This window comes from Tubulanus polymorphus, chromosome 4 (genome assembly GCF_964204645.1).
Source record: "Tubulanus polymorphus chromosome 4, tnTubPoly1.2, whole genome shotgun sequence".
Taxonomy (NCBI): domain Eukaryota; kingdom Metazoa; phylum Nemertea; class Palaeonemertea; order Tubulaniformes; family Tubulanidae; genus Tubulanus; species Tubulanus polymorphus.
In genome coordinates this window covers 4,213,243-4,237,159 of record NC_134028.1, presented here as the reverse complement: position 1 = coordinate 4,237,159, position 23,917 = coordinate 4,213,243, and the positions used below count along the sequence as shown (strand labels likewise).

Below are 23,917 nucleotides of genomic sequence, written 5' to 3'. Positions count from 1 at the left end.
TCACTCTGGTTTCTCTTCAACCGCGTTTAAATCTTTCGCCTTTTACTAAAGATTTCCGTGGAGAGGAACAATCAATGAGTCTATAGACATATTTTTGAAGTCCTTCCTACCGGGAGGGCAACAATGTAATCAAAAAGAGGTTCTGAATTGTACCTACACTTACCACATGAATGCATGTTTCTTAAGGATTACCACTACAGGCGCTACTGTTAGACCGTTAGTCGCCATTGTACCAATTTCGTGAGATTCAGTTAAATTCCCTTTATGATAATTTTAAATAAAGAAAAAATTCTTGGTTTAAGATGTTTGAATTCATTCATTTTCCAATGAAACAAGTATTGTTAAAGAAACGCGGTCAACAACATTTCCCGAATGAGTTCACCAGGTTTTTGGTACAATTTGTCAAATTCCCTAATTTTTTCTAAACTTCCAACTCCCAGAGCCTTCCAGGTCGGTGGTCACCCCTGAGGATGTCTTCCTAGCTTTTTAAAACGTATCAGGTACGTCTTCACATGGAATATACCAGCAAGAAACAAACTGCATATGTTTGAAATATTTTATTGTATTTACTATTTACATCTAATCATCTTCCATAAAATCATTATATATAATGCGACATTATAATAATGCGACATATTTACACAAATATATATGCATCATTAAAATACGTTTTTTTTGTACAATATCATTGATTTTAGACAACAAAAAACCAATGTCGAAGCTTTATTTTCATGTACATTTATAAAGCTTTTCAAAAGCCCAATGCGAGCAATATGGCTTCTTATTGATAGGTACATTGTAATTGATCAATTATTTGGAAAATCTTGAAATAAGCAGTGCCAGTATAAACATCTATGGCTAATTTAGTTTAATTCTTTGGAAATCATACATTTTTAACATTTACAGTATTCACGAGAAGTGATACGGTTATATTTCGATGATCAATAGCAATTCGGATGAAAAAACCTGTCATACACAATGAAAAAAAAATATTGCAATGAAGTACAGCCGAGTGAAAGTATTGGTATACAAGGACGTGATGGTACCGATAACAATAATTCAGTAAAATCCTCCCGTTCAAGTTGGCAAATATCACTTAAAATCCATTTTTCCCTGAAATTCAACTCTATAATCAGGTGAAACATCTAATCCCAACACTCCTTAAGTTGAGTTGTTCACCTGCGCGACTGTAATCAAGAGCAAGTTTATTGGCATTATTTCATATATTCTTGGCATTAATTTCAGCTCATTATTCCACTTGTAACTGCTAGTATATAATCATCTTAACGCCATTAAAACCTCGGAATAAAGACTTGAACAATGCGAGCAAAAATAACACGATTCATACACAAATCAAATCATTAATCATCTAATCATATGCATCAATTTCTCAGAAAATCATAATACACTAAGTATGAAATTTCATGCCCGATAACTAAAATCAAGACATCCACGATAGTCAACAACCGATCTATGTTTACAAACATAATTGATACAAATCGGTTTTTCTTCGAATAAATTATGTATGGTATATATTTACACGAGAAGATCAGCAAAAGAAAAGGCGGATTCCCCAAAACGAAGAGCATTATTCCGACGACAAGAGAAAAGGCAGATGCCAGTTTTTAACTCGATCCTGGCGATAAATTCAACTAACAAAACATTAAAATTGAACCCTGTCTAACTCACGTCCACTAAGACCACTTTTGGACAGAAGCCACAAATGTGCAACCGAGCTCTTAAGACATCCGCCATTTAGTAAACTGATCTCTAAAATGAGTCTCGACGTAGAATATCAAATGAGAAATAAGGACTTTAAACAAGACCAGCATGCCAACAATCTGTTTCAAAATATAACAAACATTTGCATATAAACAATACAATCATTGTAGTATTAATGATGACATACCTATTGCACGAACACGATGCTTATTTCATTCACGATATTCAAACGGATACTTAATGCAACAAAAAGTGAAATGAACTAAATCAGTGAAGGATTATCTGTACAAGCGATATACTGTTCTAACGGCCCAAATTACCCAGCAACGACTCCTTATCTTGGGTCGAATTTCACCCAAAACTGTGAAACTGGATCCTGTCCAGTACACATCAAACATTATCAAAAATAATTACTCTCATTAACGTATTTCATATTGTGTTCCCCTTGCTGCCTGTCTGTCGTATATATATATATATATATACAATCATATATATTCACCAGTGATAAGCCAAAATTCGCGTTAAAAATCACGTGTTGTTTACAAAGATTCCAACGTTTCGATGACTTTCGCTATAGATTTCGTGCCGGCCTGACTGACTGCGCTCTGAAAGAAAATATAGTTGATCATTAATTCATGATAATCGATGAATTACAACTAATCACACGAGAGAGTTTATCGGTCGCGCTGTAAGAATGAATGGGAGGAAAATCTGCTGCCACTGGTTACGATCATACTACTACAATACGCGCTACATGTAGTCTATAAAGCAACTGACTACATAAGTCAGGGTAGCCACTTTCCACCCATTTACAAATCCCTGATTTTTCCATGTGATTACCCAAAATTCCCATAAGTGAATTAAGAGAAATCTCTAGGTTTAAATTTAACAATTCATTCATTTTTGCTTCCCTGTAACATTGATGAAATACTTCGAGTCGAAAAACAATTGTTGTAAAACAATAACATAAATCCCAAAATGAGAATAAAAGAGATCCGAGATGTTACTTGAGCTAAAATTCATTTGATGTTACATGTATGTATATCCTATAAGTCATCTTCAGGAATACAGAAGTATTGACAGAAGAACATGTTGTATTCCTGAAGATGAATATCATAATTGAGTAAATGTTACCGGTAACTCCACGAAACATTTTTCGCAGTTTTGTTTAGCGTTGTTTTGTACTCACCGTTAAATTGATGAATCCGAGGAATTTGATCAGTATTTTTACCATCGGTGCAAAACTACCGTCGGGGAGGTGCTTGCGTACACGATCGACCAACATCTAGAAAATAAACACATTTTACACGATAAAAATCAGTGATTATTGTACATTTTTCGACAAGTAACATTGTTTTACGTGGTGGCCACTTTTATTTCACTTGCCTTTCCCTGAATATCATATAAAATATTTTCCCTGACTTGATCTGTTAAGACTCTAATCGAGCAACTCCGTCAAATACGTACGGTAAATCATAAATGGAAACTCCTTGATTGCAAATTATACACGTTCTAGCAGTCTCATCAAATTTACCCGACTTTTCCCAGAAATTTTCAGCATTTTCTTTTTTTGTACTAAACTCTCTGACTATTCCCTGACTTTCGAAAAGAAAAGAAAATTCCCCGACTTTTCCCCTGATTTCCAGTTAAGCAGCCACCCGGTGTTTTAATCGATTTCATTTTCATTTGACATACTCTGTTGTCCTGAACGATACAGCCTAGTAATAATGCGGCGTAAGCTGCTACAATGCTGTCCTCCATGTGTTTACCAGCTTTGTGTAATGCTACAAACCAGAAGATAAGAACAATCAAACTTTAGGCTAAACAAAAATGATACCTTGTTTCTCCGCAGCGGCCGGGTCATTTTTGTAAAATATGATAAAATTTATAAACAGTTCATTTCTATAGCGGCCGGGTCTGTTATGGTGAAATTGATCACGATTTAAAAAAAAGTAATGTATAGGGTAGATAGGCGGCCGGCCGGGTCAACATTTAAGCTCAGCAGAGCGGAGAAACAAGGTATCAATTTTTTTTGGCCTTACGTACGTACAATAGAATGTATATGGACGAAAAGGGTGCCATTATGAACAACAAAATACAGGAAGATCCTTAAAATGCTCCTATCCTGGCCAACATCGTTTATAAAACACACTACCTTTAGTGAAATTTTCATTTTCCTCTTGAGAGCTGGGAATGATTTCGATATGGTTTTCATCGTCGCTATCATCATCCTCTCCACCGTTGGCTCCCTTTTTCTTTTTACCGATCACCCATAGTAACCCGGAATCAGATTCCTGCCATTCCCCGCTCTCATCAGCGGCAGCAGTAGCAGCGCCTCCATCTGCCGACATTGCCGCGCCGGCGCTAGGTTTACTGACCGAATCTTCTAATTGTGAAGCGGCTTGCTCTTTTTGGTTGAATAACTGCGAAAAAATAGAGATACAATTCTACAGGAGGAGTGTTGACAAATATCACAAGAATCATCGTATCATCGACTGATTATTTGTGGTTAGTCCTGTCTGTGATCAGGGGCGGATCGAGGGGTCTTTAATGAGACTTCACAATTTTGAGTGGCACATAATTTGAAAGAACTATGTTGTGCTAAAAAAATGTGAAACAGCCACTTTCTGTCAAACAAAGCCCAATTTAGCTGAACATTTTAAAAAAGGGCATATTTTCTGTTGATAGGGCACAAATAAAGATTGATTTTCCCAAATAAAGGGTAAGAAGACCCTCATGTCTTGCCCTGAAGGTAATGATATTGACGGAAGAACAGTCTGTCAAGAGTAATACTTACGGAGGTGAGTAACTGTAACGCTCCGACGGTGTTCGGCTCGTCATCCTCATCAGTCGGAGTCGGAGCCAGAGGGTCGAGTAGAATCGATGTATTCACTAACATACGTCTGTTTGCTTCATTGTGTTCTGTGAGATTTATCAATAAACCGAGACTCTGAAATACAAAATATCATTTTATACTGTAAGGCAAGCGTAGATGAGAAATAACCTTACGTCATATCCCTCGACTTATCAATAATACATTCGTCACTCTTTATTTCTAGACGATTATTCATAACAATAGAAGTAACTGGAGATGAGAAGATCTGCATTTGACAGAACTGACGCGAGAGACCTCTGTACAGAACGCGGTGAACTAAACAAATCTATTGTATCGAATTAAGCTCCACGAATACAACACCTTTTGAATATTCATTGATCACAATACAGCGAATGATGAATGTTTGAAGTCTGAAGCTTTTTATTTCCGTATTATCTACCGACAATACGACTAATTTTTCTGCTGATCACCGGCACCAGCAAAATCTAGTCAATGATTAGATTTTCTGATCTATGATTACCATGTTCCCTTGTACAGCGTATTTAGATCAGTCTAATTCAGATTTTGATCGAATCTGGATGCGATTAGCACTTCACCCAATACATAAACATACGTGAAATATGTCTTATCAAAATATCTTATAAACCGAATGAATTTCGTCGGTACCAAATGATCCGCATTAAGCGGGTTTGTCTGTAATATAATTAGAACCATCACGAATATGATCGTACGACTGAGAGTTGATATACGTGAATTCAATACAAGGCAATCAAAATACTCGATTCGTTATCTTATCTTATGACAGAATATAATCTTTCACGTCTCTTCGTCGAAATCAGCGTTGATCGTTAGATATTTGCCGGTCACGGCAGTCGATTGGATAAACTCGGACTTAACGTATAATCCACTTAACCCGACGCGGTAAACGCCTATCAATCGTCTGTCTGGACGAACGTGTTTGACTTTCGGCATGATCGATGCCCTCCCGCTAACACGGGCGCTAGGACGGGCGATTAGTCTGTGTGCCCGCGGTGTCGTATTGAATGCGGCCTTCGCGGCTAACTACAACCATCAATCATCACGGACAGTTAGCTGTAAAACTCGTCGCACGCGGTCAACGTCTGACAAGTAATTTCGGTGAAGATTACGAACAAGTGACAGGTTATTACGGGCTTGTCACTAACACGAGACTTCCCCCCCTGAGTGTTCCGACTCGGGCACGTCACTTTCAGACAGCGTTAGAAAAGATGGCGCCCCACGGGGAACTTAATCAAAAAGAAAATGACAATGCACGCACTCGAGGGATCATCCGAGAATCTCATTAAATCGAATAACAATTTTTTTCAGCTAATTCTCTGTGAAATCAGCTAATTCTCCCTTTTAAGGTATATCTGAGACCAAAACAAATATTCATTTTTGAAAACTAGAATTCAACTGCGTTACTGGGTCAACTTATTAAGAACTATCGGGGTAACAACAACAACAGTCCAAAAATTCAAATTCCCCGAATTTCAAGAGAACTCCATGATTTTCCCTGATCCGTGAAAAGCCTGTAGTTTTAGCTCCTAATTTCAACTGGAATGTGGCTCTTTTTTTACATACCAACACTAGCAGATCAAATTGCTCGTCATGAGGAAGTGATTCGGACACTGTCTGTGTACATCTTAACACTATCGCTAATATTCCGTCTAGACTGCCGACTTTAGCACTGCCCCACTCTGAAATAAACATCGAAAAAATACAATCTCATTAATGAATAGTTCTAGAAAGTTGCCTGCAGAATGATACTCAGGGCGGAACCAGAAAATTAGAATAGGGGTACCAAAACTCCGTAGGCCTTGTTGAATATATATACACTAAGGTTCATATGAAGAGCGAGGTGGTTTGGTGGATTTGGGCCCTTCGCCAAGAATATTTGGAAACAAAGAGTGATTCTAAAACAAAATTATCCTGCAAAAGAGTTATCTTGGCAAAGGAGGGCCGGCCAACCCCCCTGGGCTCCCCGAAATCTGCCTCGGCTACTTACCATTATCATGAGTAATATTTAATAGCACCTTGAGCACAGCCATCAGACAGTCCAACACGGTACGAACTGGAGATGGCTTATTAGACGATTCCAGATCTGTATTAATACTGTTAAATGCTAATAATCGAATACATAACTTTAACAACCTGAAATTGACGACCATTGATATACAAATACATTTACAAATGAGTAGAATATAAACGTCTGAAATTATCATTTCTAGGTTTTACTCACATGCATAGACAATTTACAAGTACGGATGTGTTATATGAAATGAGGAACATTTGATTATCTGAATTGAGATATGTTACCTGAAAAGAAAAACAACAAATTATTAGTTCAATTTTCATTTTTTCCAGGTCAGTGGCAACCCTGAACTTTGGCAGAATGAAACCTTGAAGTCGGTATGAATAGATCGTATAATCGTTGACTTACATGTTCAAGCACGCGCAGACATCGTTCTATTTTTTTCAGATGTTCTATCGTAACGGTCGTAATTTCTAGCGAGTTTTCATCGAGTTCATCTGAACACTCACTCACTGAAGATAAAACAAAAAACTTCGATCATTTCCCAGCAATTAACCATTGATAAAACACTAAATCCCATATAAAACAAAGAACGAAAAAGAAAGTCGGAAATGTTTCTTAGTTCGATACTCTTTTTCTTTTCATTCTTAGTCTGGGATTTTCTATATTTTCCGAGGAATTCCGTGCGATAATTCGACGAAGAACGATGTAACCAACCTGTGTCGACGATGTGTTCCAGTCCCCCCAGGTGGCGCATTTCATCTTTGAACCAATCACCAGCTCGACGAGACGTTAGACTCAATAGTGTCTCCATTGCCAGATTTCCCGTCTGAAATTCATCCAAAAAATATACACCAATAACGCTACATTTAGAAATAAACTGGGAACCAGTTTGCACTGGCTCATAATGGCGGAATAAGTTGGTGCTGATATTCCCTGCCAGAACCAACTGCATTACGAGTTTAAAGGGTTAACAGTTGGCATCGTGTTAAACTGTAAATTTTCACCAAGTGCCTTTTCAATGACGGGATATTACACCAAGTGCTGCCCTCATGCAGATGAATGTCGAATCATTTTATTGATTATTGTTTAGAACACAGTGTAGCTGTCATTGAGCGAGTGTGCGTATGCATATATAGTAAATGGGGCAGAATGCTCTCTGCACGGTTGAGTATAAAATCATTAGCCAGCTACTAACACTGCTGCTCACAGCGACAAACGCATTGACTTTAATCACTGACACCAGATAACACTATCTAGTTCATGAACTAAATTCTAACTAATCTAAGCAATCAGAAGTGGTTCATGTAGAAGTTTCTATCAAAAAATACGGAGGCAAAAGGCGAATTTATCTTGTCAAATCAGATTTGATTTCCCTAATCATAATTTGCTAGTCACGTGTAATCTAATGAAATAAGATTTGCACAACAGGATGAATTTGACGCCTCGTTCCAAACGGCTGAAAAGAAAATACTGTCCCACTTTTAAAATATTATTTCCTATGAATGAGTTTCAGGTTTCTCTTTCAGTTTTGACATTTTTTTCAACAGTTTTTCAAAAAAAATTTGTAAAACCACTGTCTAGAAATTGTATCAAATCACCTCCGGAGGTGATTTGATGATTTGACAAATCGATTTGAATTTGATGCCGTGTTAAATTCAAAAATTAGACCAAATCAAATTTGATTATGACAAGATAAAAACGATTTTACTTAAACTCAAAGTTAATTTGACGTGATAAATTCGCCTGAAGTCTTACAGGATTTTTCAATGATGGATCAAGTGTAAACAGTGCTTTTGGAGAATTAATAATGAGCATTTCTCAATAATTTAGCGGTTTCGTTTGACTTACCGATATTTCGCTGAGTTCTATCGATTTCGCGCCGCCGTCCTTTTTCAACTGCTCGATGACGAGAGTCACTTTTTGTTTCATGCGTTCGTAATCTTTGCAGACGTTTCTGTTGAGTTTGTCGGATTTTTTGATATCTAAACTCAACAGGTTGATCATCAGTTCTAACGTGTGCACATCGACGTCCATATTCATCCTATCTCTGCTCATCATATACATTATAGCAGCTGTCGACAAAGCCAAACTCTGTGAAAACGACAAAAATATTTCAAAAATTCTAGAAAATATCTTTAAGTAGCTTTTTCTAGGATTCTTACATATCAGAGAAATTGAAATTTCCCGACCCTTCACCTAAAATTCCCTGATTAAATCATAAAATCTGACTAAATCATAAAATTTCTTATCAGCAGCGAGAACCCTTCTTTTCCCGACTGCTGAGGAGGAGGCAAACAGTTAAACCATCGAGATAAGAAAGACACTGCCACCACGAGTTTAATATTAGGAAAACCCATGAGCTCTAGATTGACCACTCAGTTATTGCATCTTTCTTTAAGTTTGATCTCAGGGAATCTATCAGCAGTAGGCTTAAAGCGTCGACTGAGTTATAACAATTACCAGCTAGATTCAGGACTCAAACATATCAGATACTTACAGGATTTTCACTGGCGTTTAGTAAGGCTCCAAATATTTTCGTCACCGTACCGTGCGCTCTTAAATGCATCCGAAACGCTGGCATTAGACACTTGTTCGCGAAACTCAGAGTGCTGAAATTACACAACGAAAGATTAGCCGTGTGAATAGAAACAACAGGGTCCAGTTCCACAGTTGTGAGTTAGAGTTAACTCTGAGTTAAAATTAGTTCATTTTCAATGAGTTAACTCAGGGTCAAATTTTAACTTAGAACTGTGGAACCGGACCCAGGGGTTTAGTGAGGTGCAGCATTATCAAATAATACCTTAAACATCGAGTGGTGAAGGAATGAGTAGCGTCGAGTCCAGCTAACAAATATTCGATGTCGTCAAAAAACTCCTGGGTTTCTCCGTGTTCCTGACATTCGTGAGCTTCTTTCACATTTTTCACAACAGTGTACAACTGAAACAGTCGGAAAAATGTCGTCAGAAAAATCACAGTTTATCCACCCTAAAGCAAAAACAGCTCAAGAGCGTAAGTGCAATATTTCCCTTAAGAGTTTTCCATTTGAGCTTCTAGCTTTAGGTGTTCATTCAGACGAAGTAAAAACTGTGTCAAAGCCTATATTCTTGGCATATGCAAACATACCAGTATAAAACAACTCTGTACTGTATGTAGTGATAGAATATATAAAGCACTAAGGCTGATGTCAGCTTTAGCAAGAAACCATCAATAATACATAACTGTATTCAACTACGGTAAACAGTCAACATGCAAATTTGTGCTTAGATGGCAAGAATAATGTTTCCATCAGCCCGACCTAATTCTGAGGTAACGGGCAATGCCATAATAAAGGCGAATGGGTTTTTTTTCAGGCTCAGACAAACCGTGGACAGCTGAGCTCAAAGGATGACAATTCCAATACCCACGCGATTAATACCACTAAATAGGCTGAAAAAGAGCCATGCCCAGAATTATAAGGACGGCAATTACAATACCCACGCGATTAATACCACTAAACTGGCTAAAAAGAGCTATGCCCAGAATTATTCTAAGTGCTAACATCCTGTTTCTAATTCCATTTATGACATGAAAGCACATGCTTTATACATTGAATAAACACTATGTATCAACTGACTTTATACATGCAGCATCAATTAACTTAACCAAGGGTGGATTTTGTCAAGGGGGAGGGGTTCTAAGGTTGTAGGCACTGGCCGCCTTCATCAGTTTGAAGATAATGCCAGTTGCACACATGGAAGTCCATTAGGGGATATTCTGAATTTGCATCAATTTCCATTAATCAAGCAAACATAAGTTGGCACCAATCTGGCGAGGGTTTGGGTGCCTCCCCCAGACAATGTTTTAAAACTTGAAACTCCAAGATGTGATAACCCGGCATCAGAGGCTGAATTGAGTCATAGATAGGCGCGTACGCGCTACACCATAAGCGGGGATGTTAATTCCATCTTTGGCCATTGAGGAGGGGGTTCTGACCCCCGGATCACCCCGTCAGCCCTTCCCCCTGTTTACAAGTCTCTACCGGAACTATACTCACTTGTTTAGCATCTTTTGGAACGTGTAAAGCTGTAACTGTTTGGGTTTGGTCCCACGGACGGCGAGCATCTTTCTGACGGCGGGTAATCTTCGTGTTGGATATCTGAGTATTCGTATCGTCGGGAAAATCGAGAGCCAACTTCGACATTTCACTCGAACAGACGTTCGTCGACGTAGAACCGGACGAACCGCGGTTCTTACTCGTACCTTCGCTCGCAATCGCTTCCTGTAAAATGAAGCGAGATCATGAACACTTGTAGTTCTAAAGCCTAGCCTACATCGACACTGCGATTGGAGACAACTAGTTGCCGGGGAGTTTTCGGCGCATGAGAGCAACTGGCTGGATACAATCAGTTGCTCGAACGTGTCGATGTGAGCTAGCTTACGACTGGTTAGCCTCCATCTATCTCCAGTTCCAGCCAGTTGCCCATGTTCTACTTTTGAGCAACTGGTTGTACTCAGTTGCTGTCATATACGTCGTCGATGTGGGCGCTCCATAATCAAAAACACATGGTTGCAACTGGCTAAAACAAAGCAATTTATCACGTGATTCGAGATTTTTGCTAGATTGCTGCCGATGTGTGCGCTTTGGACCTAGCGACCGGCATGAGCCACGCAGTTGCTGGTTTTCATTAAGCAGCACTCAGGTCGCCCTACGACGCGACGCAACTGAAGACCACGAGTTGTAACCGCGCTCAGGTCGCTTACAACTAGAACTAGAAGCGACCGGCAGCAACGGGATTGAAACGTTCAACGCTAATCAGTGCGCGCTCAGGTCGCCCTACGACCGTCGCTGCTATGCGCGATTCAATTGATCATGTGATCTGTTCAAAATGGCGCCGCCCATGTTCAATTGATCATGTGATCTGTTCAAAATGACTATAGTACTTCCCTACAACGCGGAAATCAGTTGCAGTAGCGCTCAGGTCGACAAAAACGCTGTACAACTAGTGGTAGTCGCTGCGACGCGTTGCTGAAAGTTCAACATGTTCAACTCATAGCGACTGGCAGTTTTTGCGTCGCCGACCCGTCGCTGTCAGTTGTAGACGCGCTCAGGTCGCTGCGACTGGGAAAAAACCAGTCGCTGACGATCGCTGCCAGTTGCTCGAACCAGTCGCTTCTAGTTGTAGTTGCAGTTGTAAGGGCGACCTGAGTGCCCCATTAGATTTTCGATGTGAGCGGGGTACTCGCTCAATAGCAACTAGTTGTCTCCAGTCGCTTTGTTGATGTATGCTTAGGCTTTTTTGGAATAATTCTGTATAAATTTTCACAGGGTGGCCACTTCGATTTGACCTGCTTTCTCCCAGACTATTCCCTGACTCGCACGTTGTTTTCCCCGACTCGATCACAGTCAAATACGTAGGTAAGACCTAACTATCTCGTCAAATTTCCCTGACTTTTTAGCTCTTCTTTAACAAAGTTCCCTGACTTTTTTTACCGCGAGAGGCTACAGCAGTGAATTTCTTCTTGATTCACCCGAACGAACGAAATCCTGCCCCCCTTTTAGGTCATAATCCTCGACAGAAATTATCGCCAGTTGTAATAATAATCGCGCGACACGAAATGAGTCATATTCAATTTCGAAACGAGCATCGAATAATATTTACGACAACTGCTACAGGGTTTATACAGGGTTTAGATGTTTCTTTCATAAATACGGTCATGTATACAAAACCAACAACGGGAACGACGATGACTCGCGGCTGGCGCTGACTAAATGTCATGAAAGAAAAACCCATCACATTAATTATTCACGACACTAGTTGCTGGTATATGAAATATTATCCAGGTTTCATTGATTCAGAGCTGCTGGAGGTTGATAAGTGGTGGTTGGACTAACTAGTAGGGTCTAGGTGGCAAAAATATATCAATAGGCCTATATCATTATCATTATAGGCCTACTGGGTACCCGCGACACATGAAAGTGTCTCAACCTGAAAACCCAACAACAGGGATTTGCAGATCAATCTTTACAGTTGGGGATCCCATGCCAACCTGATGGAATGCTTGACAATTATGGTAATTTAATATTCAACGCAGTAATCAATCACCTTGAAATTCACCACAATCATAGATCTCAGAACCGAGATAAAAAATGACATTTTGGACACAGGACAGTAATCTTCTGTCCGATCGACTGATGTTTTTTTAAATACCGATGGGCCCTAGGGGGAAATAAAACATCTAGACAATTGATTGGCGTGTCTTAAAAACTTTCGCAAAATGACTGGATGGCAAGGGCTGCCAAACACTGAAAAGCGCCATCAGTAACGAATTGAATTTTTTTCAGTAACATTTCATCGAAATATGAAAGAAAAGGTTCAAATTAATCAGTTATCAACAGTAACCCCTTCAATATTTCTGTACGCATCAAACAAACAAAAAATGAGTATTTCTTGTTATAAAAATAGTAACAAATACTGAAAATCAGGAACATTTGGCAGCTGTGGATTCCGACTACAGATGAATGAACAGATGGATGAAAAGAGACAAAATTCATAATACATAAACACATATGATTAAAGTGCTAATCATCATGTTTTTTTTGCTAGTTGTATGTTCTATAGATATTCAATATTCATACATGTGTTATTTCGGTTTCACTGACTATTATCAATGCCCTGTGGTCTAATTGATTGCGCGTGTAATTAGATACTGCACATCGCAGTCAGCCGGTGATTGAAATCTAAACGGAAGGAGTCGCAAGCTTTAATCTCATAGCGCGTCGCTCGTTTTGGGCTTCCTTACCGAACCCACTCAATATACGTAATATGATAGACATTCGCTTTTTAATCTAGGAAGTCACCAAAAACCTCTATTCAAGTTAAGGCAAATAATCGTCAGTTATTTTGAAGGAGAGGTTTTTTATCCGCTTACAACAAAATATGCAGTGGAACATAGTTATTACATTGAATTCAGGTATAACAGTTTTTCCGATATAACTAAGACCTTCATCCCAAGACAATTTCACAGTGGCTCTATCGAAATGGATTCTCAGTCTTCTGAAGTTCGTTTTATCAAGGTTTTAATATAAGATATGACATTTTTCAATCATTTAATTTTGAGGAAGATTCAATGAAACCTACCATTTCAGGAGACGTTGATTGCCATTGTCGGACATTGTATCGCTTTGCAGGTGACTGAAATTACATATAGACAAAATACATCAGTGAATTAGACAAGGATTATTTATAAATACAATCTAAACATTAATTTCCAAAGACATAAAAACTTTTTCGATTTTTCATTTTTGTTCACATTTGTTATTCTTCATTTCTCGTTTAACCCTTTCAGTGCGGTGTATAAATCGGTGATGGATTTTGCTAGTACACCGCGCTGCGGTGTATTGATTTAATTAGTAATTATCTCTCTTGAAAGATGGCAGCACCTGTCAAACATAGTGAAATATTAGTAACTGATACACCGCGCCGCGGTGTAAACGCATTATAGTGCTATTCCCAATATTCAACACACTAGGGTGGAATTTTCCCAAATTTTCACATTTTCTCAAGCACTATAGGGTATTTATCAGTCAGCATGGAAAGGGTTAATCTTGTGAATATATCAGATATTGTAAATTTTCATTCTCTCTCATGTTCTATTAAAAAGATAATTACGCACCTTGCTTGGACTGGTTATTAAACGTCTTTGTTTCGAAGTGAAGATAGTTTTCTGTGTTTTAACGCTAGTCGTAGGTTCAGCAGCAGTAGACGATGTATTCTTACGAATTTCACTCAGTTCTTTAGCTTCGCGTTCCTTCGAAGTCAACGGCAGCAAATGCGACACCGAAATCTTTCCCTTCTTCTTTCCGCCCTCGCGGTCCGAATCCGAGTCCGAGTTCGCAGCCGCCGCCGCCGCCGAGTTTTTAATGTTCGTCACGCGACCGTTTTTACCGTGAATTCGAGCGAGAAGTTCGTTTGATTTTCGACTGGTCGTCGGTTTCGAGACGTCGTTGCTGTTAACGCCGCCGCTACCGCGCGTACTTTGACTGCTGGTAAAAGCCGCAACGTCGCGGCTCGAACTGTACGCGCTGTCGTCGTTGCGAGAATCCTGCGACGATTCCGTCGTCGGTAACAACGCGTCCGTGTCCATATCACTGTCGTTATCACTAAACGCTGGTTTAGGCCTATCCGACGTAAAATCGTTGCAGTCGTCTTTTTTCGGACTACGAAAATACGTATGATCAGGTGACGAGCCGAGCCACGTTTCAGCCGGAGCCAGCGACCAGTTCGACGACGGCTTTTTCGACTCTTTTTTCGCGCCTAGTCCGATTATACTATCCCACAAATCATCGCTGCTCAATTGTTTATCCGTATCCGCGGAAACGATCGCTTGTTTCGAGTTGAGGCCTCGTTTCCAGATCGGGACGCAATCGTCGCTACTGTCGCTTCTATCTCCACTAGAGGGCGTTATTTTTAACGTCGGACGAGATCCGGCCGCGGTCGATTCCTCGTTCGCCGACGTAAAACTATCCATCGTTAGTTGTTGATTATCGGACGACTTTTTACTATTTTTCGAAGCGCGACTCGTTTTCGCCGGTGTTTTAAACACGCCTGGAGCCGATGACGCTCGCGTTAAGTTCGGTACTGGTTCCGTCGTTGCCGATTGCGATAGAGTTTTATTCACGCGCGAATACGTAAATTTCAACGAAGTCTGATTCGAATTTTTCGCGTTGTTTTTAGCAGTATTCGTCGTCGATGATTTCACCGACGAGGCGCCGCCGACGCCCGAGCGTTTCCCTCGCGAGGTAGGAGCGCTGTTCTGTTTCAGGAGACTCGCCTTTTTTAATTTGACTTTCGGCACTTTTTTGCCTTTAACCGGAGATTGCGGGTCGTCGTCGTCGAACGAGAACGGATCGCCGAAAACGTCCGCCTCCATGCGTCGTCTCTTAACGTCGATAGATTCGTCCTCGGAGATCAGAGATTTTCCCGCTCGTACCGACGTAAACGACGTTACGCCCCATTTCTGCATCGCCGTCGATGTTCGAGGCATGTTCGACGCTTTATTGCTCGAATCTTTCGCGTTGATGATATCGTCAAAGTTTTTTCCGGCCGCCACCGATTTGTCGCGGTTTACTCGACTGTAGGTTCTACCGACGAATCTAGACATAGTCGTCGGTCTCACGTATCACATCGAACGTTCGAATATATCGTCTACAATGAGAAGAGTTTGATCGTCATAACGTGGCCATTTTTGCTTGATTTCGTTTTTTTCACCGATAGGGTCGACGTGTTTTTCTGATTAGACTTTGCTAAGAATCCAATCAATTTACAGCCAATACAAAACATAGACATAAACTGTTTGATTACAGTCAACCCCTAAAATACCGCCCACATTGGTGCAAAATGATTTTGGCGGTTCAGAGAGTATGGCGGTATATCGGGGGTGTTTTAATATGTATTTATATAGAGATGTACATCGAGAAAACCTGGCAGTAGGCGGGGGTAAATGGGAGGGCTGTATATGGGGGATTGACTGTATACTTGCGATCCATTCATACAAGTTTCCCAGACTTAAAGCTTTTGTTTTTACAAATTTCCATCTTTTTTCAAGAATATAGAATTCCCTGACTTTTCCCTAATTTCAAGGTTAGTGACCACGCGGAAAAATGTTGTGAGTAAATGATGCCTTTGATGATGGCAACAGACACAAGGCTGCCTCCCTTGGCTGGGATTCGAACTTACTGGCAGTCCTATTCGGACTGGTGGAGGACTGGTGGTTTTAACCACAGTTTCCATACTATCAGATTCAAGACAAGGATCTAAAACCAATCATACAATACATTGAAATTGTAGGGCCCAGGTCAGGGTTGATAATCAGGCCAGAAGAGACTAACAACAGTAGTCTAGTGGAGCTTGGTTGGACGGAGGAGTGTCACCACAGACAACTTCATTGATTTCGATAGGATTTTATGGGTGACAGTAATGTACGAACAGAGACAGTGATTGAAGGAATTTTGTCAACATTAGAAATTGAAGAACGTAGTGAATTTGTTGTCAGAGAATTTTGAGGATAGAGGAGAGATTTGTTGTTGTGTAAGCAGGTTAGAAACAAACACAATTAAAACTGAACTGTACTGTACAATACAAACCTCTCTACTGCAAGATCAAATCTGTTTTACAATGCTGAACTCGCGGAGCATTAAACAAATGCTTGCAGGCTCAATCCGGCTGCGACTGCGGCAAGAAAATACCCGCCTAATCCGAGCTGGGCCTTGATTTTCAGCAGGAATTTTTCAGGACACGAATTAAAATCATCAATTCATTTCTACTCGAGCAATAGCCGCCATTTTGAACCGAGATCACCTGTACGCATGCGCCGAATTCATAGCCCGCCCATTCGAATTCGGCTAAAAATTCACCAAATTTTAGGTTCAACCATCGAAATATTCTAATTGGATAGTAAAATGAATTTTAACTTATCAGATTGTAAGTCTTGTGATATTTTGATAGTTAAGTTTGCGGGTGCATCATGATCCATCATAATGGACTGGTACCCGCCATGTTGTAGATGGCAGCATGGTCCGGCATTTAAATGCCAGCGTCTTATCCTTCCACCTACAGGGATTCGAACCCAATAGCAAATCCCCTATCAATTTTGCAAACCTCAAAACAAAAAGCAGACTTCATTTTCAACATAAATTATGTAATCTTTTTATTGAATCAGAAATAACTCTACAAATCTGTACAACCAAATCTATTCAAAACACAGGAACTTTGATGTAAGACTAAATAATAAACACTTCAATTCTCTATTCACTGGACTCGCTGTGTTAGTTGTTCAAATCATCATCTACTGAATCACTAACATCTTTGTCATTAGTGGTACTTGGCATGACGGTGGTTGGCTGAAATTTAAACAAGGATCACAATTAATTATATATCGAATAAACAGCAATCAAATGAATGAGAAATTCATCGGATAACTTACTATGGGAGCGATATTGATAGAAATAGTATCCAAATGATACGATCATACCCATCTGTATGAATGGAGCTAAATTTGTCTTCTTCACAAGGACCCATTTCTGTGCCCATTTCCAGTAATCTAAAAAACAGCATAAATCAAAGATTCTATTTACGCAACTTTTGTTCGGTCAGGGACAAATGTGCGCTGTATGCAAAACTTGGCAGATTTTCAATGGAACTAGCTTCCCAATCCCTACATCCTTCCTCGGCAGGGATGAATCTGATGACTTTGCGAGACTCTGTCACAAACCCCAGCCTCATAAGTCCCAGTGCGCAGTGCTACAAATGCAGCTTAACTGCAGATAAATGCGTGGTATCAATAATCAGATTGCCTGTTGAAATGTATCATCGATAATAAAACAGGCTTTCTGATTAGCTTATACCATGATACCGTCTAACGTGTGCATGTACCTGCACATTCACACTCCAGAGTAATTGGGCAGAGTTCTGTGCCATGCCAGCAGAGTCTAGAGATATCATCCGCCTAAAATCCATGCCGAGGGAGGATGTTTCTGCCCTCGTGTTAACAATCGGAACAATCGGTATGTACACCATAGTGAGAAGTGACCGATATATGGATGAATCCCTTTACAGGACAGAATTTCACCCACTCACTCATGCGTAACACTAACAGTGACTGAAATAAAGACAGGCCCATACGACGACAATACTTACTTCTATTCACAGCTTGGAGCATAGTCTGAGGGTTGTAGCTACGTCTGCTGAGCCATGATCCCAGCTCTCCAATCTTAGTTTCGCCTAAGGTTGTATCAGCTGAAAAGAAATAAACCGATATCTACTAAATCCGGAACCACATTTTATCTTTACCCGAAAAATTTCTGTTTCAAGATATCTTTTTTCACTCATTACATAAAATACAACGCGCAAATCCAAATTTTTTAGAATTTGTTACTTACGTCTACCATAACTTCGAGCAGGGTTGTAAGCCCCGTGAACTTTCGGGTTGTAACCGGCAGGATATTCGCCAAATCCCATGATTTTTCTCTTGACTTGCTTTGCGACCGATTCACACCCACCAGTCAAGGTCACCACAGGAAATTTACGCGTTGGAATTTCCTAAGTTTTTCAATTCGGGAATTTTCATCGCTTTGATCGTAGTATGAAAGTTCGATATACTTTTTCTATGGTAAAGACATGTTTTAGAAATAGTGTTATCGTTAATTGAGGTAACTGGATACTGATTACATGCTGCGCACTATTTCTGATAGTGTAGTAATACAATAAACATCGAAGCGCCATCTTTAATGACGCTAAAATGTGGATTACGGACTAAACGGTTGATTTACGCTGGCAAGAACTCGGGTCTTTTGTTTTCTTACCAAAATTACATTCGAAACAGCCAAGAATTTCAATACATTTCGAACTTAGATGAATGTGAATGATTTCATAAGAATACGACTCGTTCCATTGAGGTTTTCGAGTTTTTTTGTCTCAATTTTCCACTAAAATCTTTCGTTCGACTTATCAAATAATCAAACCCTTCACTTTACAGTGAAAAGAAACAATTTCGACGTGAAAATGAATCTGATAATACAATAAACGCAACGAATGAACGCTCGTTTATGGTAGACTTGCGGGTGTCATCCTCTCAGCGCGCATGTGTTGATTCCTAGCGGGAGAAGAACGGAACATCCAATTAGTGACGTCATAATTGGTCAGTGTAAAATGAAAAATGGCGGACCACGGACGTGGTTTTGATTTTAGTCTTGTATTTTCTGTGATATTTCTCGTTATCGGATACACTAATTTCGGTGAGTACCGTTGCTTTATATAGATTTGGCCGTTCTTTGTTCCGTGGAGCGTTTGAAATGACGATTTCCGATGGCAATCCATGTTTTTTCAGCTGTTATGCCCTGCATGTTACGCTCGCGAAGAAGATAAAAAGTGAAAATTTGACCTGTTTTTTACAATAACAAACAAATATAGATATCTGATTGACGAAGTCAGGTTCATGATTTACGTCCGTGAAATTGACAGTTTTTCTTTTATCTAACCCAGTATTCAATTCAATTAGATTGGCCTTTCACCTTTTTTAGGGTTTACTGGTATGGGTAGTGACTTATTTATGATCAAGAAATGGTAGTCGACTTATTCTACCTAGCCTAGTAGTCCTTATATCAATGATTTCACGTTTTTCGTAGATCTTAATCAAATTTTGCATTACGCAGATAGAAATTTCTGATGGATACCTGAACCAGACATGAGCTCATATACTATAGATGTACTGTAGGCCTATAGTGTGTAAATCAAGTACCGGCGATTTTGTCTTGTTGTTATATAGGCTTAATCTAAACACGGAATTTTCCCATACAAACCCTATTAGTCTAACCCAACGCATTTGAACGCGAATAAATGAATTTCTGAAATCTTTTTGTTTGATCATTCGAAGCGTACATAATTCGCCATCATTTTTCCATGACCCGTCTGGGGGTCTGTGTCGACTGAATTGTCTTGTGTTAAGTTGTTTTTAAGACTATCCACTTCCCCGGAAGGCATAAATGTTTACAGCTTTAGAGAAATTTCTGTCGGTATTGAAACGAAATAGGTCAGTCGATTGTTTAACTGGTCAGGTGGGCTCACATTGTCGAATAAATTATATAAATTGCTTTTTGTCATGTCTTTAGTCCATATCCAACGCCATAGGTGTGAAAATAAATTGTCCTTTCTCTATTGATTGATGAACAAACGTTGTAAGCTGTGTCTACTTTTGTATGGAACTTGTTTTCCATTTGTAAGATCCGTGTAGTTACACGTACTAATAAGTTTTCCTCAAGAGATATTTTATAGAGAAAAAAAAAACTGGTCGATGTAACCGTCCTATTAGTAGGTTCATTCCAATGGATGATTACACTTTCAAAAATCAATTGCTCTTCTGACTTCATTAATATTTGAAAAAGAGATGGATGAACTATCATTTATCTAGGGCCTATCTGATGTGGTGTCTGTGTCACATATCAGCACAATAATCAGCTGTGTTTGTTGCTATTCCACACGTGTGCTGCTGCTGCTGCCTTATGAAAGATTAATCAGTTTAGTTCTGGCAACAGGTGTCGAAACATGTTTTAAGGACTTCCCTCGTCTGTGGGTTTGTTCCAGACGTAACATTTTCAAATGATAATTCACGATATTAAATCTTTATCATCGGTTATCGTTTATTTCGTTGAGTTCTCTGAAACATGATAATTCTGTGTTTTATGCTCAATACTAGAAAAGAATCCGAAACACTCTTTTGAGGCCGATGCTCTTTTATACAGTGGCACCATGTAACAACCACTGATGCCAATTTATCAAGTTATTACAAACCCAAATAGAACAACTTTGATAATTTCGCACTTGAATAACAAACTATCGGTTATAACAAACAGATTTTCTGGTTCCGTTATAACGACGTTCCACTGTTGAGCGGAATCATTTTCTATGTTATCAACGTTGATTTTCAGGGGTAAATTTTTCATGCTTCTGTGTGATGCTTAGATTTAATGAGACATTTTTATTACTCATTAATTAGTCCATAGTGTCGTTACTATTACTGTTTCCACACTGAATAACACATGATACATTATTATAGAACAGTATGTGTATTGTATTTACTTTGTTAACAGCGTGCCTTGCGATAATTTGTCTACTGGCGATACGCAAAAATTACGCTTCACACTAACAAATATAATATGTGCAACAACCAAAAAAAAAAGCCCGAATAAAAACGTCCGTAGACTAGAAAAGAAAATGATAATTTCCTTTACTTAGAAATGACGAGGGATCATCGCAGGATATGTGAAACGGTTGGTATGGGAATTATTAAAAATGATTTTAGTCGTAGTTTTCGCTCATCGTCGTACTGGCATCAAGTGTCTGGTTTGAAGGGTCGATAACGAGCAAATTGCCGATATAAGTGACGTAATTATTCTGTCAGTTGTTAGAACAACACCAGTTTTGGTGATTTATATTCGGGTTCAAGGTAGTTATTACATGTGTCTGGCTCGGTTGGTGTCTGCGTTAATGTGATGACATAATAGGATTTTGTAATACGTACAGGAAACTGATATGTGAAATGAGTACTCACTTATTAATATATCTATTTTCATCGTAGAAAACATGAATATTACAAGCTGTTTCTTTATGATAGAACGTTGACCCTACTCCGATGATTTATGGGTTGTTTGTAAAGTTTCCCAGATGGAAATGGATAATAAACCTCCATCCATATTTGTGAACTATTTGCAAGGTTTTGGAGGATGTGAATTTTTTCCAGGCCCTGGGAAAGGAATGGAAATTTAGCTTTTCTCTACGGTTATGGAAATGGTATGGAAAAAAATAAAGAAGTAAAAATAAATAAGTCTGAAAACAGAATTTTCCTTTTATTTTGAATTTCAGGCTATATGCCTTAATGTCTTAAGACACATTTGATAACAAAATTCATGAAAAACATTATCAATGATATTGATAATCGGCACTTATTTATATTGATTTGGCCTACATTGCCTGTTGTGGTTATGTGTAGTGTAGGGGTATGAAAATTTATAATCTGGGTACGTAAAAGTTATGGAAAATGAAATTGGGAAACCTGTAAGAACCATGTATTTGTAATAGATACAGAGAAACTGTAATTACAAGGATTCTCGAACCGGTTTACATAGTATTACTTTTCACATCGGCACGAGTTGAGGCAAATCACAAATTAGCTCGATCTCATAGCTCATCGGAAGAGGTTCTGTATCTGTATCGAAACAGAAAAATAACTCATGAAAGTCGGGAGAAAATGATACTCCCACATCAGAAATAGTTCTTCCCCCCCTTACAACAATAAGTCTCGAAACCGTGTATATAAACAGGGTCCCTATGACTCCTTAATTCCTTTAAAAATTTTCATCTAAACGGAAAATGCTTCTAAAGGTGTTTGAAAAATGCCTGAAACTCATTTAAAACTCCTTGAATTTTGGAAAATAGAAATTTTTGTCTAGTTTGTATTTGTACAGTAAACTACGCCTAAATTGGTTAACTCAGGACCAGCCCGATTAGGCAGTTACCTTCTTAGAAACTGAGTTTAGGTAGTGTCTAGGATGAAAATTTGCTTACGAAACCACTGAGTTAATGATTTACCGAGATAAACAGTACCGATTTGGGAGGAGTCTACAGTAATTAGGATATTAAAGTGATGCGGATGCTTCCTCGAAATTCGCAATTTTCTCCTTTAAAACTCCTTGAAAACTCTTTATATCCCAAGAATGACTGATCTGTAGGCACCTTGTATTAAGATGGTAGTCAGTAATCGCTATATCTTGAGTCTTGTCTTATGCTCAGTGGCAATCACTTGTTCACTTTTGTCTCATCAAAGTACATAAATGTTAGATGCGGTTATAGGCTTTTTATGTAAAATGTTATGTCAGTATATTATATGTATAATTGTTTCTGTGTAATTCTACACGCACTTGTTATCAATTATCAATTAGTGTAATATTTCGAGAGTTTTTCCCATAATTACGTCGGTGTAGTTGATACCGCGGTCCACCCCAATTTACGGATCGGATAAAATTGCGTTGTAAATTACGGGAGTGTCAATAATAGCGTAAAATTGGAGCCTGTCTCATTCTGCTGTTTATTGGGAAATTTCATGGAAAGACCTCTAGTAATAGCACCGATCCGTTTTATTGCTCTACCGAGGTCATGACTTATGGCCGCTTTATTATGAGCTCTTTTGATTTCTTTGGTTGTGTAACACAGGGTTCTTACGTGTTTTCGAAAGTTTTGGGAAATGGGTATTTTTTCATGGCTATGGAAATTATGTTTTTTTCTCGATGGCTATGGAAATGGTTTGAAGAATCAGAAAATGGTCTCAAAATAAAAACTTTCCTTCTATTTTGCATTTTAAGCCACATGCCTAAACTTCTTACTACACATGCGATAACAAATCTTATGAAAACACTTTGGTATTGGCAAGTGGCATTTATGTACTATTGTTTGATTAAGTTGGCGATTTATAAGTGGTTTGGACAATTTGTAATCTAGGTAAGGAAAAGAGCCCTGGTAACAGCACCCTAATTTTTGTGGCCCTTCTTTCTCTGATACATTGTTTTTTGTCCAGACTAAGGACTGATGTTAGTAACGTCACACTATGTCATGCGAGACTCAGGGATTTGTGGTCTCATCCAGCTCCGGGACTCTTCTCATTTGCTTCTTGTCATCTCTGAATGAAATGTCTAGTATTGAGGGATTCATCCCGGAATGAAACTTGTCTCTCATACGTCTGTTCAGCCTTGATTGATTGATCTACGTCGATTCCAT

General features: G+C 39.0%; 3 protein-coding genes and 1 non-coding gene across 4 annotated transcripts in view; 2 read left to right on the top strand and 2 right to left on the bottom strand.

Annotated features, from left to right (window-relative positions):
- Nucleotides 1–119, top strand: LOC141904811 (U5 spliceosomal RNA). Its single transcript, XR_012619214.1, has one exon. It is a non-coding gene; the product is annotated as a U5 spliceosomal RNA (small nuclear RNA).
- Nucleotides 120–593: 474 nt separating this feature from the next.
- LOC141904544 (uncharacterized) lies at nucleotides 594–16,925 on the bottom strand. Its single transcript, XM_074793141.1, has 17 exons — nucleotides 16,738–16,925; nucleotides 14,268–15,799; nucleotides 13,733–13,786; nucleotides 10,648–10,872; nucleotides 9,415–9,551; nucleotides 9,112–9,223; nucleotides 8,463–8,705; nucleotides 7,329–7,440; nucleotides 7,020–7,123; nucleotides 6,819–6,895; nucleotides 6,585–6,730; nucleotides 6,161–6,276; nucleotides 4,520–4,672; nucleotides 3,878–4,145; nucleotides 3,418–3,506; nucleotides 2,912–3,007; nucleotides 594–2,327 (listed from the first exon to the last, which is right to left on the bottom strand). Exons 2-17 carry the CDS (start codon nucleotides 15,753–15,755, stop codon nucleotides 2,262–2,264), a joined length of 3,486 nt encoding a protein of 1,161 aa, XP_074649242.1. The 5' UTR covers nucleotides 15,756–15,799; nucleotides 16,738–16,925; the 3' UTR covers nucleotides 594–2,261.
- A 385-nt stretch (nucleotides 16,926–17,310) lies between these two features.
- LOC141904247 (putative ATP synthase subunit f, mitochondrial) lies at nucleotides 17,311–18,658 on the bottom strand. The gene is made up of 4 exons (XM_074792813.1): nucleotides 18,532–18,658; nucleotides 18,290–18,388; nucleotides 17,577–17,693; nucleotides 17,311–17,493 (listed from the first exon to the last, which is right to left on the bottom strand). The coding sequence occupies exons 1-4, from the start codon at nucleotides 18,608–18,610 to the stop codon at nucleotides 17,465–17,467; spliced, it is 324 nt and encodes a 107-aa protein (XP_074648914.1). The 5' UTR covers nucleotides 18,611–18,658; the 3' UTR covers nucleotides 17,311–17,464.
- A 651-nt stretch (nucleotides 18,659–19,309) lies between these two features.
- The window catches only part of LOC141904802 (bone morphogenetic protein receptor type-1B-like), a 29,183-nt gene continuing 24,575 nt past the window's right edge, over nucleotides 19,310–23,917 (top strand). The window contains exon 1 of the mRNA XM_074793482.1: nucleotides 19,310–19,386. The gene's annotated coding sequence lies outside the window, so the exon portion shown is untranslated. The remainder of the gene's footprint in view (nucleotides 19,387–23,917) is intronic.